Below are 18802 nucleotides of genomic sequence, written 5' to 3' on the forward strand. Positions count from 1 at the left end.
CTCGTATCTCTATTGAAACTAGTAGCCTATAGAGATGGAAAAAAATATCATCTTTCTAAGGAAAGCAGTATGTCATTTTTTCCTTTTTATATTTTATTGTGATATGGGTCACATATGAACAAGTTTTAGTATAAAGCATATATGTACATTTTAAAGAATATTTTTAAAGTGAACTACCATGCAATCACCACCCAAGATAAGAAACAGAACACTGCCAGCATCCCAGAAGCTCCATGTACCATTCCCCGATCACATTCTCTTACTTCTCACAGAGGCGATCCTTATTCTAACTATTGGGACAATAATATACTTGTTTTCTTTTATAATTTGATCTTACATATATCCATCCTTAAAATAATATAGTCTAGCTTTAACTGTTTTGAACTTCATATAAATAGAATCATGCTGTCAGCATCCTTTTATGACTTGCTGCTTTAGCTCCACGTTATTCATCCACAATCTGATTAGCTATTTCCTTCATTTTCACCACTGTGTAGAATCCTATTGGTTGAATATACAATGGTAGAATTTAACCATTCTCTGAGCATTCTTATATATGCTTCCCAGGGAACATGTTCAATAATTTTCCCAAGGCATTGTTTAGTTAGGGTTCTGGCAGGAAAAAAAATTTGTAATTTGAGATGAGTTTTTAAGAAAGGGACCATTTACATAGGTGTGAACAGGGAGTGGGGAAACCACAAAGGATAGTGCAGCATTCCAGGGCTAAAAAGAACAAGGCTCTGTTGCCACACCTAGTTGAAGAGGTGAGGGAAGGAAAAGATTATCAGAACTTGGAGAGAGCAGAGAATGCAGTAATAAGAGGGCCACCTACTAGAAGTTGTGACCCTTAGTTAAGGGACTTAACCAGCATGTGATGATCCTACAAAAAAGGTACATGGAGGAATAAATACCGACCTTCATCTTCTTTCCTCCCTCAAATGTCCTGCACTGCCATGGTGCCTTGCTGGACATAAAGCAGGGTGATGAAGGGCAAAGAGTGATCAATAGGACAAATGGAAAACAACTAGCAAAGGAGTATAATTAAGGGTGCAATTGGTGGATTGTTGAGTGTGCATGTCTTCAATTTTACTAAAGAAGGGCAAACTGTTTTCTAAAGTTATTTGTTTTCAAAGTAAGAGTTCACGTTGCTCCACATCATCTTCAGAATTTAATATCAGTGGATACTTTTCATTTTTGTGAATCTGGTGGTAGGGATAATGATGATACCTCTTTGTGGTTTTACTTTACATTTTTCTATTACTAAAAAGGCTGAGAATATTTTCATGTTTGTTGGCCATTTGGATTTCTTTTCATGTGAAGTGCCATTTAAAGCCTTTTGTCCAAATGTCTACTGGCTGCCTTTTTCTTACTGAGTCATTTGAGTCATCTATATATTTTGGATTATATACTCTCGATACTAGTTTTTTTTTTTTCAGGTATTTGTTACAAATATGTTTTCCCAGGTGGTTGGTTCCTTATATTCTGATACTCTAAATAGGTAAGGTTATAGGTGCTTATTCTTTGTAGTTTTGCTATATTTTCTAAAAATGCCCCAAAGAAAATTATTATAATAAAAAGAAAATGAGTCGGATGTATTAAATAAAACAGAAAGAAAAAGATGTGGAAAGAATGTTGGGCAAAGAAAACAAGAGTAAAAGCACCAGAGGTGGGAAAAGGGTAGAAAAGGAAGGAAACCATTTCTATGGCTAAAAGATCAACTAAATATTTTAAATTTTATTTTAAATTATTATTAAATATGACTAAATGATAACATTAAATTAAATGAATCATCTAAATGAAAATAATTTAGTATTTATTGCTGAAAACACACCAAAAAACTTGAGGCAAGATATAAAATCAAATATGCTATTTTTTCAATACATTAAAATGAGTATTTCATTGAACTTAATCTTGTACAGAATTTATATAAGTAAATTACATAATCAAGAACCATAGCACAACTGTTTTTGCCTTAATATATAATAATATTAGGCATGATATTGGCATGCTAATAAACTTTAAGCCTAATATTAAACCATCTAGTAATCTAAAATCAAGTTGTCACTTTGGCCAAGGCTGTGCAAGATCCTAATTTAAATTATTCCTACAATATTATTGCCTTGAAAAGTAGGTATATAAATATTAAATCATTATATTATAACCTGCAACTAATATAATGTTGTATGTCAATTATACCTCAACTTGAAAAGTAGGAAAAGAGAAAACAAAAATGTAAGAGTATAAAAGGTTTGGTTCTTTAAAGCAGTCACAAAATGGCTTCCATTTTCATGTTTCACTTAAATAATTGTTTCTGATAAAAACTCTTATCGATAGCACAAAAATATCTGGAGCAAATATTTAAGCTAACTACCTACTGTTAAGCTGTCCTCTTTCATGAATATTAATAAAAACATGAAAGAAATATAACTAAGATAAATATAACTAAGATATGCCTTAATCTTCTGAATTACACATTTTTCTCTAGAAGGTTATACAAATTTAGAGTGTACAATTTATACATTTTTATACATTTGTGTAGAGTTCAAACATTAACTGCCAAGAAATAAAATACTGCCATTTGAAAGTCCCAGAAAAAAAATAATTACCTTGCATCTTAGACTAAAAATTTTTAAAGTGAACCAAGTGCTTATTCATAAGATAAAGAAATTTTAAATTAAAAAAAAAAATCAAATGAATAATCACATTTAAGCAAAATTCTTTGAACACAAAAAATAATACTGTGGCATTATTTTCCTAAAGGTAACAAAACCACTCATGCTAGTTCTGCTAAACTAATATTCTTCATAGAATGTATGATAAATATTAATTATGAATGTTTGTTAGGTATCTAAAGATAGGAGGAACTAAAATATGAATATACAAAGTTGCTGAAGATACTCAGATCAAATATAGCAGACCAGCACCAACAAAATGATTAAGTATTGAAAAGTTCTTATGCTAAAATAGGTTTGTGCGAACCTCTGGAAGCCTTTATAAATACATATTTTTATATTCACTATAAAACTAAAGAAAGAAATCACTTTTTGATCCCATTCCTATTTTCTCATTTTAAAAATATTTCTAACAGAAAGTGAAATTCTTATGGTCATTAAAAAGGTATAAAGAAGTAAATTAGTATATATTCCAAATTTATCTAAGGGATATATCATTGCGGAGGGATTACTGCAGTGGCCTTTCACTAAATGAATCTGTAAAATTAAAATGAGGAAGAATAGGTTCATTGATTATAAAGAATAAGTTTCAATTAAAAATTAAAGATAAAATATTCAGTGTTCATTTAAAAAATATATCAAGGGTGTGTCTTGGATTGTTTGGTTTTATTTTCTTTGATGCTGAGTGCTTTGTCATCAGTCCTGATCTGGAATTAAAAAAAAACATACACACACAATTAAAATTCAGGAAGAGATTTAAAAAAATTTTTGGAAATAACTGACTTTTAAAAATTTTGCTTGATATAAAAGCAAATTTTAACACCTAAAAATTCAACTTCAAAATATGCGTTTTATAGCTAGCTTTATTAAAGCTCTAATTAGCCGTACCTTTTTGTTTTTGTTACAGTCTTCTGTACTCTGCCTGAGTTAGCTATAGAGGGAAGAAAAGTGAAGAAATTCCATAATGAATAATAAGAAATAATTAAAGTGTTGTATAAAAATTTAAAAAGTTAAAGCTGATATAAATAAAAACTGCTTCAGTACTACAGAGTTCACATTACCAGAAACTAACATGCCAGAAACTAATGTTATAGCACAATTTCTTTTATAATTTACTTGTCTTATTAGTATTACATTTAATTTTATTTTTGAAATTTGGCTAGAGTCAGAACTGCCAAAAAAACAAGTTAAAGAGGTGTTATGCCTGTGTAATTATCATTAATTTAGTGCTATGCCTTGACAAATGTTCTCTGAAGGAATTTTTTTGATTACATCACTTAACTCCCTAAACCTCTGAGTTAAACCTCTCTGCTAAAACTGAAGTTTTCCAAAATTTAAAATCTAGTGGCTTCAGTTATTTCTAACCTATGGTAAAGTAACTAACATTGACAACCTCAATGGCAACACACACAAACTATTCCTTTAATAGTATGTGTTTCAGACTTAATAATGACCTCAATTTTAACAAAACATTCCCAGAAAATCAAGTTCTTCAATATGACTGCAAACTCACCAGTACTTTTGGTGCTTTCTTTGGTTTGGTTAACTGGATTAACTCTATCCTCTCTCAGTTCCTGGATAATGCCTTTATTTAGGCAAATATCCACATGCACATTGAAAAGGGTAAGATCTGAAGTCTTTTGTTCTAGGTTACAAACAGGACAAACTAGAGCTTGGTCTGTTGTTGCTTCACGTAAATAAGGCTGGAGAGGTTCTCGCATTCTCAATGACTCAACATCTTCATTTTCCAGTGAAACAGCACAAAAATAATTCTGATGATAGTGTTCGATATTAACCGATTTGCTTGGAAGACTAGAACATTCCTCTTTGCTGTGGCTATTGCTTAAAGTGTCTACACTTTCTGCTTTAGATGAATTACCTACAGTTTCTAGCAACTCTGCACAATCTACTGAAGTAATTTCTATGTTCTTCTGATGGGTTTCATAATCCCGCTTCTCACAGAGTGAAAAAGAATAATGTACATTTTCTTTCTTGTTAACTTCTGTAGAGGAAGCATGTGAACATGAGAACATTTCACTGATCAAAGGTCCATCAAGACATGCATCTACATGTTTATTAAAGGCTTCCAGACTGATGCTTCCTTGCTCCCTAAAGCAAACAGGGCAGGTAAATATCTGACCCTTATCTGAATTCTCTGGTGTTTCTAAATTCTCATTCATCTTCCTCTTTAAAACTTGGAATGATTGTGATGTCTGTAAACTTTGTCTATTCACAGTTTCACACTTCAATGTGTCTTGGTGGCTCCACTTCCTTTCTGATCGTTTTTTATCAAAGAAACTCTTCTTATGAGACATTTCTAGAGGTTTTAAAAACTGATCTTTGTCAGTTTTCTCTATACACCCAGTGGCAGACAGTGTTTGGTTTCCAGCCTGTAAGAAATCAATAATGCTCCTTTGTTGGTGTTTCTTGTCTTCTTCATTGGGAAAACTAGATAGCCGCACACCTAAATTAAACCAATCACAATTAATCAATTTCAAATTCAACAAAGCCAATTTGTTCATAATTCATAAAAACATTTTGCAAAAATAGTTGTGACTTATCTAAAACAAAGCTGTTTAAAGAAAAATAATAAGTAACACTATATTTTCTGAATTAAAGGATACTTTTTCAAAGCTGGTATTTTGAGTCGAAATTTACTTTCCTTTATAAAATTGAGTATCACTAAATAGTAAGTATTTACCAGAATTAGCATGATTATAAAGGTCTTTCAATTAATATCGTGACACGTGATATCATTACATACCAAGTAACTAATTAGAGTCAACTACAACCTATATTGACACATTACTATCACTCAAAGTCCATAGTTTACTCACTTTGGGTGTTGTACATTCTGTAGGTTTTGACAAATGTATAATCACATGTAGCTACCATTAAAACACCATACATAATAGCTTCGCTGCCCTAAAAAAATCCTCCATGTTCTGCCTATTCATCCCTCCCTCCCTGTCAATCCTTTATAATCACTGATTTTTTTTGCATCTCCCTAGTCTTTTCCAGAACTTCATATAGTTTAAATCATACAGTATGTAGGCTTTTCGCATTAGTTTCTCCATTAATAATATGCATTTAAGATTTCCTCCATGTCTCTTCATGGCTTGGTAGCTCATTCCTTTTTTGCTGAATATATTCCATTGTCTGGATGTACCATAGTTTCCAATGACCTACTACTGAAGGAATCTTGGTTGTTTCCAAGTTTTAGCAATTATGAATAAAGCTTCTATTAATACCTACTCTTTAGCTCTTTTAGTTAACATACTTTATACAATTGATCTCAGCATGTGCTGTCTTTTCATATATGAAAGTATGGCTAATGATCCCCTCTTAGTAGTATACTAAGTTGGCATTTGGGAGGCTTATCCATAAACATTTTCTCACCCAGTTCACTTTGGAAATATTGTTTGTTTTTTACCATGTGATGGCTAAAGATGTGGGATTACAGAACCATAATCCCTCATCGGTAATTCTGAAAATTGTAAGCAACAAATGATAATTGATGACTGAATTGATGTGAGGCTATTTCAAGCCTTTATAACTCAGTGTGAATATTTTTGCTTTGCTACAGAAATATTAGTATGTTTGATCATGAAGTGCTGCCTTAGATCCCAAAGGAGTATTACATAATATACTCAGCATGCACTGAATTTGCTTTCTAAAACCTGAAAAGTTTTCAATTTTGAAACATACCTAGCCCCAAGGATTACAGTAAGTAGTAAGCAAAAAAACTACTTTAACTGGTTCTTACTGGAATTAAACTAATGATCATGGCTTCACATGCATCGAGTTCTAAGAATTATGAAAAATGGCAGCAGTGTAAGTACAACTTCCCAAATAGCTTTAAGAAAGAAAATGGAGATGAAAATTTCCAAAGTTGATTCTTTGGGAAAGTCTAGCAGATTTAAGGAAAAACAAGAAGTCATACCCATCAGTCTTAATCTCAAGGGATGTGGAAAATCAGCATCAATTTCTGTTTTTAGCAATTCTTTAGCAATAGCAAATATTTCTTCTGCAGTAGAAACGACAGATGAAACTGTATATGCACGAGTTTTTACTTCGAAATTCACATTCTTCAGCTTAATAGTAACAGTTCTACCCTATAACAAACAGAATACATTATTATATATGGCTTTCTAACTTCTAGAAAAGTTACAGGTTAGAAAAACTCAGAAAGGTCTCTTATATACAAATAATATGGAAGCGTAATCAATTATTTCTAAAATATGGTAATAAAGAATAACCAAAATCCATAACTAATTTAAAAATCCTATTTTAGCCAATAATTATTACACTCCTCCCCAAATGAATTTTTATAAAAGACCTTTATATAAAGTACAAAGTTAACTGATCATTTTCTTTTTTACTGAAATTCTTTTTAGAGGTAATTCATTACCTAAAAAGGAAGGAAAAAAATCTTTCTACAGGTTTTGTGGATAGCTCATACTCATTGTGTGCCTTCTATATGACAGATGCTAAACCACTGATATGTAAGAATTCTCTTTACAGTTACTGTTTAATAGGCACAGAGTTTCAGTTTGGGATAATGAAAAAGTTATGAAGATTGACAGTGTTGATGGTTATACAATATGAATGTATGTAGTGCCAGTGAAATGCATACTTAAAAATAGTTAAAATGGTAAATTTTATATTACATATATTTTACTACGTCCTGGTGGTAGTGAGACTGGGTTAGACTTACTGACTCACTTCCAAAGAATAGAGTATGGAAAGGGGAAAATAGTAATTCTGCAGTGGAGAAGCCTAGCAAACACAATCTTAAACCAAGTGATGAAGATTAATGTTATGCATAATATCATGTGGCTATCATACACAGCATCATCCCCTTATCTTCAGGGATATGTTCTAACACCTCCAGTGGATGGCTGAAACCTCAGATAGTACTAATGTAGGGAGGAGGCAAGAGAATTAAAAATGTTAATCAAGCCACAATCAGAGAAGGCAATATGCTGATTAGCCCTGCAGCCAGGCCAGGAGGACACCTTCAGAACAAAGGAAGATTTCTGTTAGATTACTAACAACCCATTCTCCACACCTGTGAAGGGGAAACCATAGGGGAACCTATGGATTAAAGGCTGGGAACTGCCAGCAGACCTTTCACTCTGCATATTCTTACCTTTTCAGGCCTCACTACATGTCCATATCAAAGGAAATGGAAACTCAAGAATGACATATAAACTGAATTCCCTGAACACTCTGGGTCCCTCTCAGTGCCTTTACTCTGTAGATCACTGCCCCTCTCACTGTATCTCTCACTCTGTGCCTCTGAGAGGGAGACCATGCTCTCTCTCTGCCTGTGGAGTGTTACCCCTTTTCTAATAAACTTTCCTTTTGACTCTAACTTCGGCGTGTGTGTTGAATTCTACACCTTCCACCAAAGGACCTTCTTCTCTGGGTGCAGGGCTTGGTCTCCCCTCACCAGGTGGGGGAAATTTGTCCTGTCCTGCATCAGTACCAAATCTTATATATACACAATTTTTTCCCTATACATACATACTTATAATAAAGCTTAATTTGTAAATTAGGCACAGCAAGAGATTAACAACATAAGTAACAATAAAATAAGACAATTACAACAATGTACTGTAAAAAAGTTATGTGATGTGGTCTCTCTTTCTCTGATAACCAATCTGATAACAGAGACCTCTACTAAGTGACTAATGGTAGGTAACATATACAGGATACACTGGACAAAGGGATGATTCACGTCCCAGGCAGGAGGGAACAGGACAGCACGGAATTTCATAAAGCTACTGAAGATGGTATACAATTTAAAACTTATGATTTATTTCCAGAATTTTCCATTTAATATTTTTAGACCATGGGTAACTGAAACGATGAAAAGTGAAAACTTGGATAAGAGGGACTACTGTTCCCTGATAGGATGTGATAAGGACACTTCGCCTCTGGTTTGAGAATGTTGGTAAAACACCAAACATGGATTGTTGTAAGTGAAGATTATAGAATTCAAAGTTCAAAGCCTTGCAGGTTTCATTCTCAATGTGTTAAGCAATCTGCATTACAGCCTTGAAACAAAATGCTTATTCTAGAAGGTCACTGTCTACCTGAGAAAAACATTAAAGGATGATTGACAAGGCATTTATAATACGTAAATACAGTTCTAGGGATATTCTTCCCTTTGCTTTATTCTCTAACATCAATATAACTCTGATTTTGAACTTATTCAAATGTATTCCTGAGGTAGTATCAACTGCTCTGGGATTATACTGGAACCACTCAATTCTCTTAAATTGCTTCTTCATGGAATGACCTCATCATAGGCCTCAGATATGGGCCAGAATTGAATTTGTTTTTGTTAGTGATGGGAATACTCTTTTCTGACATTTCCCAATTTGTATTCAAATGCAAACTCTAACTCTTGCACTGAAGTAGCATTTTATCATTTAAAAAAAATTAAAACAAAGAACACCACATTAAAATAAAGTACCTTAAGTCCTTCTTTCTGCAGATCTTGAGCAAGTTCACTGCAAAGTTCCTGGCACAAGCTGTATTGTTCTTCTGCTTTACTTATCTCACTGAATGTCCTAGAAAGACAAGAATGATTTTGGTGTACAGAGTAAACTATAATTTAGAATAATTTAAGACTGATAAAATAGTCTCACATTAAGTTATATTCTCTGCAATACAGAATAAAGCTTTCAGATGAACTATGATATAATTAAAAACATTTAAGATCTACCTAAATAACTGAAGATCATTTAGATAGTTAAGCTTACTAGCAAAAATGTGCTTTTATGCTTTTGCTCTCTCTATAATATTTTTTAAAAAGATGATTAAAGTAACCAACAGATAATGATAATGCCCCCAGAAACTTAAAGCACATTAATGTATTTATGTATATAGACTCTGCTACAGAGAATTTTCTTAAGAAAGTACAGATGAGAACATCACTCCAATCATTGCACATGTATTTTCTGAAAGAGTATATCTTCAAGTAGATTTAAGGGGGGTTGATTAATGGCAGCCTAGGTACAGTTTTCTAATAAGCAACTGAAAATGGAGGGCTGGTAAGATTAAAAGTAGAAATTTTGAATTCATCTGCACAAGAGCGTTGAAAGAAGTGAAAAGTCATATTAACATAAACAGGGAAGATACTGGAGAGAGATCAGAGTAATGAATAAAAAACCGTGTGCAAACAACTTTTCAGACACCTACTTCTAACTCTATCCCCAGCTACTCAGATCTCTTCTCTAGTGGCAGCCAATGTTGCCAGCTTCCTATTATGAATTCCTCCAGAAATATCTTATGCATATAAAAGTAAACAAGCAAATATTTTCCTCTTATTTTTTACATAAGCAGAATATTAGACACATTGTTTAGCACCTTGCTTTTCTCAGTTCATCCTGGAAAGTTCCCTATGAGTAAATAATTTCCTCATTTTTATATGGCAGCATAATACTCTAATTTAAAGGTGTAAGATCATTTAACCCGATCCACATTCATGGATATTTAAGTTATTTTCAATCTCTTGCTATTATAAAAAAAAAAAATGCAAAGAATAACCTTGTATACATGTAAAATGACATGTGATTATATCTGTGGAATGAATTACTAAAAAAAGAACTACGGGATCAAAGTACATATGTTTCTGTAATTTTGATAGATATTGCCAAATTGCTTGCCCCCTGTAGCAGGCAAAATACTGGTCCCCAAAGATGTTCAAATCCTAATCCTCTGAAGTGAGTATATTATATCACAAAAAGGACTTTGCAGATGTGATTAAATCAAGCTGGGGAGATTATCTTAAATTATCCAGGTGGGTCCAATGTAATCCCAAGGTTCCTTATGTGAAGGAAGCAGGAGGGTCAGAGTTAGAGAAAGAGAAGATGCCGAGTTTGAAGATGGAGGATGAGTCCATGAGACAAAGAATGTAGGTAGCCTCAAAAAGCTTTTGATAAAGAAATGGATTCTCCCCTAGAACCTATAGAAGGAATGCAGGCAGCCCTGCCAACACCTTAATATTAGGACTTCTGACCTTACTAATTCTGAACTGTAAGAGAATAAATCTGTGTTGTCTTAAACCACTAAATTTGTGATAATTTGTCATAGCACCAATAAGAAACTAGTATACCCCCTCCTAGAGTTTATTGCTTTTCACTCCCATAATCTTGTCAATAGAATATGTTAGAAATGACGTATTTCCCAAAACAATAAGGTTTCCAGCAAGATTTCATTTGACTTCTAAAGAAAATTGTAAACCACTGAACTAGATCAATTCTGAGCTCTCTTTCATCAATATCTTACTATTTGATGCCTCTGCTCATTCACCAATATTTGACAAGTTTTAGGAAGTATTTCCATTGTCACTTCTTCAACTTCCCAAATAACTACTCAGTATAATTTTTCTGATAAACAAGGCAAGAAATTAAGATTTAAAATCCTAAAATACTTGGTGTTTCACTGAATAGAAACAAAACTACCATTTAAAAAAAAACTACATTTAATTTTTTTCCCGTTGAGAGCATAGCAAGTAAAGACAATAAATTGTACTGGGATATTTACTTCAGGAATGTAAACTGAAGAGAATTCTGTGGTTTGAAAACAGATTTTTAAATTTCAGTGAGATGTTACTAAAAATTAATTTTAAATAACATGAATTAGGAACAATTAATAATAAATAGTAAAATATTACCTTTCAACACTCATGCTTTTCCTCTCTGCATCCCTTGAAATAAAAGAAAAAGTTTTTATTTGCTTTCTCAAAGGAGACTGAGTTTCTCTTAGTCAGCCAAGAAGATTTAACATTATCAATTACTGTTTTGAGATCTCAATAATGTTTTTGATTAAAAGTTATATGTCATGAAAAAACAGTGAGGTTTTTTAATCTAAAAATAAAACTATCATTGAAAGAACGGAGAGAGATAAGGTGTGTCATGGATCAAGTCTATATCTATCAAAGAGAACAAATTTGAAAATAGGTTGGTATTATAAAGAGCTTCTATTAAAAGCCTGCATATCAAAACCACAACTTATAAAAACCAGTAGCAGATGGTAGTGTAATAACTTGCAATTATAGGATATAATTAAATTTTAAATAATTTAATATCAGTTATCTAGTTTTTGGCTTAGTACATTAACTTCTGCCTCCAATAGCCTACTCATTATTCATCTATAGAACCTTTGTCAGAATTTGACATATCGCAATAAGATGAGGATTGGAAATTGGAAACATCTAGTTTGGTTGGATTCTAGCTACTCTGATAGAAGCAGTTGAAACCAAAAAGCCAAAATTATATGTAGATTATTCATTTTCCAAAGATTTAGAGAACCTATGATGAATTAAGCACTGTTCTAGGCCTTGGGGATACAGTAATGAACAAAACAGACCAAGTGCCTGCCCTTAAGAAACGTGTATTCTAGTGGAAGGAGACAGACAAATACAGAAGTAAATACAGAATGTGTTACAAGGGGAGTAATACTATAGATTTCAAAATAAAGCATAGCAGGGGAGTAGAGAATGTAGATAGAAGGGAAGGTAGGTTTGCTTTTTATATTATTTAAAATGACCTATGAATTTTACTTAAAATAACCATTACCTGCATCTGGAACTACCTCAAGAACTATATTGTTTTCAAGCACTAGGGAAATAAGAAGATACTTTTAGATGAAAGAAGACAGTTTTATTTCCCATTATCTTCAAAATACTAGATTATGTATAGTACTATGATATCTTTTTCTTATCTTTTATTATATCTACTCGAAATCAAAGTCAGCTAACTGTGGACTCAAAAGAATGAGGAGCATGGAAAGAAGGAAAAGCAACCTCTGTAAGATTCAGCCTTGCAATCTCTGTAAGATTTAACAGGTTTAATTGGTTAATTGAACTTATTTTATATGCCTCCTCAGTAATCCTCCTGTTCTCCTTTAGTTTAAGTATAAGAATATAAAAGAGTTATTTTGAAGGCAGACTGACAGGCTGATGACAAAACTGTAAAAATAGTGCTGAGTGTTAATTCCCATTCTATTTTTTTAGTCCCTTCTAAAGGGGACTTTAGCCCACCCCTAAAAGTGTACCATTCTAGCTCTAGGATACTTCTTTTTAAGACCTAGATGAAAGAGTGGCAGGGAAGAAAACACAGGGCCTCTCGTATACCTCTCCCCTCTTCTAGATTTTTGCATGGCTGGTCTCTTCTGCCTCTGGATGAGCATTGCTAACCCTCACTCTTACCTCCTCCCTTCAAGCCATTTTCTTTGCCCTCACTCTGTCTTACTTTCTTAATTTGTTTATTTGGTAACTTTCCATCTCTCACACTAGTCTGTAAACTCCATGAAGGCAGGACTGTCTTGTTTATTGTTATTATCCCCAGGGCCTAGAACAGCATCTAACGCAAAGTGAGTACTCAGTGAATGAATGAATCATTTACAAATCTAGAAAAAGAAAAGAAATATAGGTAGTTCATGAAGGCTTTCAAAGAATCATTAAATCTCCTTGTTTAAAGAGTGAATTCTGGAATATGAGCCATCTTTCTTTCCTTAACAATCTGACCACCAATATTCTTTTTTTTTTCTTTTTTACAAAAGATTTTTATTAAAACATAGCTAACATACACAATATCGTATTAGTTTCAGGTGTATACCATAGTTATTCAACATTTACATATCTAAAGTGATCACCATGATAAGTCCAGCACTCATCTAACACTACAATGCTATCACAATATCATTGATTATATTCTCTATGCTGTATACCACATCTCCAAGACTTATTTGTTTTATACCTGGAAGTTTGAACTTCTTATTTCCCTACACCTCCTCCCCACCAACCCTTTGATTTTTCAATTACAGTTGACATTCAATATTATTTTGTATTAGTTTCTTGTGAACAGCGTAGGGGTTAGACATTTATATAATTTACGAAGTGATCCCCCTGACTAGTGACCACCAGTATTCTTGTGTTCTGAACAATGAACAAGGCAAGTACAGACAAGACAGTACCCATCATACCTCTGTTCACCTATTCAATTACTGTGGTCAACAACCTAGAAATGATTCTTTATTCCTCTTTTCATTTTCTCTCACATCTAATCTTTTCACTCTAATTCAAAAATTATATTCTGAATTGAAGTAGCCTAAAAGAATTTTAAAACATGTTATTCTTACATCCTCTGCCTTGATGGTTAAAACTGTTATTTCAGCAAATGATAAAGAAAAAGCAGAATGACTATACATATAGGTACCTTGCCAGGTGTGTTGACCCTAGACCCAGGGAAATATGAAGGAAATAATGCCAAGATGTTTCAGAGAAAAGAAGAGAAAGTAATGCCCTCTGTTGGTAAAGCTCTGTACAAGTAATAATTCCAAGGGCCTTTAACATTTTCTCTGTAACTTTTCCTATTCCAGAAACCTAAAAGAGAATCAGTATTTATTATTAATACATTTTTAAATTAAGCTAAGAACTGATATTATAATCTCATTATATCTTTTATAATCACTAAGAGGCATGAATAACGTGACTATTTTTAAAAGTCATGCAAGAAAACTGCTTTAATTACTTCCAGTCACATTTCCTAAACTAGTGTTCCTTGGACATTAAAATTTTAAATTTAATTTTAAATAAAATTTTTAAAAGCATTAAAAAAAGAGTTCCGTGGTCAAGTAAACTTGGGGAATAATGGGATAAAGAAATTTAAATTGAACTTTTTACTGCAAGGCTTAGGAATCTTTAATACTCCAGTATCTTTGTGACTCATCAAAGCAGGTCTGTTCCAAAGTTATTTGACCCCAGATCCTTTTTTAATGGAACACCTATTCATACCTTAAAAAACATATTGGAAAACACTGCTTTACAGCTATACCTTACATATACTATTCAGTAATCATTACACATTATATATTTTGATAGAGCCTTTCTTCTGAACATTGAAAAATGCTTTATTTAAATTTACTCATATATGTTATATCGAGTAAAAAGCAAGCCCTAGAATACCAAATAGTGTATAGTGCAATTATTGTTTTTAAAAACATGCATATATATGCAGAAAATCTAGAAGCTTTAAAAAATAACAAAATATACCTTTCTTTTCTATAACCCTTAAGGGATCATTTTACCATTTTAAAGATGGTATTTTATTTTTTTTCAAAAACAATTAAAATTATAAATCTCTTTGAAGTATCGTGCCTATTAATCAGGTAGCAATCTGTACTTTAGAACTAAGACAGTATGTTAAGTTTTAGCTGAAAGGACTCTTACAAGTATTCTTTTTTATTTCACTTTTTTTGGCAGGGGTACACTTAAAAGTCTATCATCTATTACTTTCTTAAAACTTTTCAGCAAACCTCCCTTTTAGGGTTTAATAGAAAAATTTCTTCAAGTCCAAATTCAATCATCCATCACACATCTTGCTTGTTACCTATTGTTTTAAAACGTTTCAGCAAAGAATGATGATGATTATTATCCTAAATATTACCCTTCAGAATTCACAGTATATAAACAAATGATAAATTTTATATAAAATCTCACCTTTCTAATGGGTAAGTCCTTGATGAAGTCCATCACAGCTTGTCTGTTGGGAAGAATTTGGTATTGTCCATTCGGTTTATTCTTATCACTGCACACTTTTGCTAACATTGTATTTGGGGCAATGCCTTAAGAGAAGAACACTTTGATGACACAAAGAAGTTGACATGTATGATTTTTAAATGTGTGATGATAATATAGAAAAAAACAATATTAAGTGTAAAAGATTTAAAATGATGTAGAATGCTACTTTTAAAATAACATTTTAATTATTATCTATCTCCTCAAGACTTGCTATAGCTTTAGAAAATGGAATTGTATTAGTTATTTTGGCAGCAGAAATTAGTACTACTTAATCTCCATGGTATTTTAAAGTCTAAGAATAATTTCTGAGTTTAAGTGATATTATTAGTTTATTTACTATCTTCAGTAGAAACACAGGTCTATCTTATAGAAAAGATCCAAAATGTAAATTAGGATGTACGTTTACTCTTTGAAAAGCTCCTCTGTATAGATTATCCACATAAAGAAAAAAATCAGAGATTATGGTTTGTAGTATATTTAAAATAAAAATATTGAAATAGGTGCACACTTTTTATGTTATAGAGTAAAGTACTACTTTTAAAAAAGGTATTTTGTAATTTCTAGGAGTCTTAATGATTAAGATAAAATAAAATAGGAATATTCTAATATAATCATTAAATTGTTCATTTCAATTTTTATACAAATCTTCCTAAAATTACTTATTCGCATGCTTTGATATAAAAAGAAAAGAATAATCTTATAATAACATAGCTTTTATAAGATAATTTAGGGTCCTCATGACCAATGTCAGTTTCTATGCTAAGACTCAGTGTTATTCTCACGGGTTATTGACATATGAAAAGCTCTTTTTCCCTTCACCTGATGGTCCTAGATTGTTATGTTTCTAGCTGGTGTTTCTCCTGTGTATTACCTTGTGGCCATCTGAGCTCTCTCCTGCACTGTAATCTTGAATAGGGTGCAGTCTACCCAAAATCAATTAAAATATATTTTATTGTTAACAGAGGAAAGACATGTGAGATTTATGATAGTTTTTTCCTTGAGTTCAGGCTTTTTGGCTTACTCTGGCTTACCTGTAGTAGGTTCTAGGTATTCTAAATAGGTAAGGTTATTAGGAGTTGAATCAAAAAATGATTAAGTAACATGTTACTATATACTTCATAATGAGAAACTACTAATATTATACTTAAATTAGCCAATCTGAAAATTATAATTATTGTAGCCATTAATATCTTGTTAAGTACCTGCACTGGCTGTCAGTGTTGTTTTTTGCTCGATTCTGAAACGAATTTCCTTTACCACTTCCTCAGCTGATGTACCAAAAACAACTGAGTTTTGGAGTATTTGAGGATTATTTCGTTCTTCAGCGTTCACTTGAGAAGTATTTCCTGGGGTCTGCAAATCAGGAGGACTATCTTCAAAAAGCAGTGGAGAGATGGATCGTTCATGCTCACTCAGTTTATTATCTTCCTTTCCTGGTTTATCTAAATTATAAACACGAACAGTAATTCACCCTCATTTTAATAAGTACATATTTCATAAATTAGGTTTCATCACATTCTTCCTAAAAACAAAAAAGATCTAGTTTAGTTTTGTTTTTAAGAATCAAGATCGGAAATATTATAATTTATATTTTTAACTGTTAAAAAAATTGATTTTAAGATTTTCTTAAACATATTATCCATTTCAATAGTATACATTTTAAAAAGAAATATCCTAAGATAAAACTAATTTTTGTACCTCAGAATTGGGTTTAGATTCTTATTATATTTTTCTTTAAAAAAAAAAAATTAAAGGTTTTTTTACCTTTACTCATCTCAGGGGAGAAAAAAAAAGAATCTTCTTAAATTAGAATTTAAGAGTAAGGGAAACAGGCATTAAGCAATCTAGAATAAATGCCTGAAAAATAAGTTTTGTTTAAAAAAAAAAATTAAATTTTCTTCTTCCAAATGATGACTTTAATTTTACTTGCTTGTTTATAAAGTATCTTTACTATTTGAAATAAATAGAAATTACTTCTAGAAGTTATACTTTTCCGAATATACAAACTCTTAAGTTCTGATCAGATTAACCATGGTCCAAGGTTAAGGGAAAGAAGCCTTTTTTATTAATAGGCTATAAACTGTTATTATTAAAAAGTAGATTAAAAATATCAATATGGTTACTTTATTTTTTTTTTTTCATTTTTCATAATGGACTCCAAAATACACCTAAATCTATACTGATAGTAAAAATGTCCTCATGAACAAATCCATTAAAAACTTTACTTTTTGGATTTAATGGAGGAAAAATGCAGTTTTAATGTATTTATAACAACTAAGATAACAACAGAGCATTCTGATCCCATTTCATAATTTTATTACATAGAAATGTTTTCCAAATTAAAGTAAATGCAGAAGTAAAACTTAAATTTCTTGTTTCAAGACACATATGAATGCATATTACTTTAAAAATAAATTTAGCCTTTGAGAAAAATTTTTTTTAAAGATAATATAAATAATGTGACAACTCCTGATTAGTTTTAAATTTTAAAGTATACAATATGACTTAAGTTACAGACAGATGTTTTCCAAAAACTGAATTTCCAGGACATTTACAAAATAAACATTATTTTGAACTTAAACATTAGCTATTATTTATGTGCTTCAGTTCCTTTCATTGCAACGTTCTGGTTTTAAAATGCAAAGCAATTCAGAGGAGATTAAGACTGTGGCACACTTGAAATGGTATTTTCCTTTTCCCCATCTGAATGAGTAGACGTCAACATAAAGAGAGCTACCGAAAAACTGCAGACCAAGTAAGGTGTCTGTCACAATCATAAAACCCTTCTGCAGTTCCTTATGCCATGTTTATGTTCCTCATAGTTCTATCACCCTGCCCTCAGGTGAGTCACTCTGATAGCAGAACACTATAGTAAGATTTTGTTAGAGCTGCTGCTCAATGGCATAATTATCTTTTCGGTCTGTCTACTTCTCTGTGAAGCCTGGCTATGCAACTAAATGCTGAAGTGGTTTCTTATTTGCTTTCTGAAAGAAATATCTTCATAATCCCCATAACTGAGGAGATCAGAGTACAAAACTAAGGTTTCTTATAATCTGAAACACTAGGTGGAAAGCACCCATTTGGATGGTAAGTACTAAAAAGTGTACAGTATTTCCGTTTCACGCATTCCTTGGCACTTACCATTTGGATTTATATGGCAGAATAAACATAAAATAATAATTATTATTTTATTTGTGTATAGATATAACAGTTAGCAATACTTTGCCAAAGATCGCACCTTTTAGAAAAGGGCACACAGCAGAAAAATGTCTTGGATATTAGAGGAAGATGTATTAATCACCTGTGTGGCTCCAACTCACTGTTGACAGCTTCTCATTGCATAATGTGCAATCAAATATGCATGAAAATACAGCCCACAGGTATTTATACATGACAAAAAAAGTTAAACTATTTAAATTGCTTAAGAATATGAAATATATGAAAGTTCATAAAAATGTTAAAAGCAATAGATATTAAAAATTTACACCCTCATAGTGAGGTTGGACATATAATAAATAAAAAGAACCCAGGT

General features: G+C 31.9%; 1 protein-coding gene across 4 annotated transcripts in view; it reads right to left on the reverse strand.

Annotated features, from left to right (window-relative positions):
- Positions 1-1360: 1360 nt before the first annotated feature.
- The window catches only part of POLK (DNA polymerase kappa), a 63504-nt gene continuing 46062 nt past the window's right edge, over positions 1361-18802 (reverse strand). For 2 of the 4 annotated variants that reach the window (XM_011375136.2, XM_023520413.1), the window contains exons 7-15: positions 16473-16712; positions 15190-15314; positions 13907-14073; positions 11362-11394; positions 9157-9253; positions 6616-6787; positions 4186-5136; positions 3561-3603; positions 3278-3379 (exon numbers count right to left, since the gene is read on the reverse strand). In XM_011375136.2, coding sequence (XP_011373438.1) covers positions 3295-3379; positions 3561-3603; positions 4186-5136; positions 6616-6787; positions 9157-9253; positions 11362-11394; positions 13907-14073; positions 15190-15314; positions 16473-16712 — 1913 coding nt within the window. In that variant the 3' untranslated portion in view covers positions 3278-3294. Of the gene's footprint in view, positions 3380-3560; positions 3604-4185; positions 5137-6615; positions 6788-9156; positions 9254-11361; positions 11395-13906; positions 14074-15189; positions 15315-16472; positions 16713-18802 lie in introns of all 4 variants that reach the window. The other 2 variants (XM_023520412.1, XM_011375137.2) reach the window with 2 other exon arrangements.

Source organism: Pteropus vampyrus, unplaced genomic scaffold, assembly GCF_000151845.1.
Source record: "Pteropus vampyrus isolate Shadow unplaced genomic scaffold, Pvam_2.0 Scaffold262, whole genome shotgun sequence".
Classification (NCBI taxonomy): Eukaryota; Metazoa; Chordata; class Mammalia; order Chiroptera; family Pteropodidae; genus Pteropus; species Pteropus vampyrus.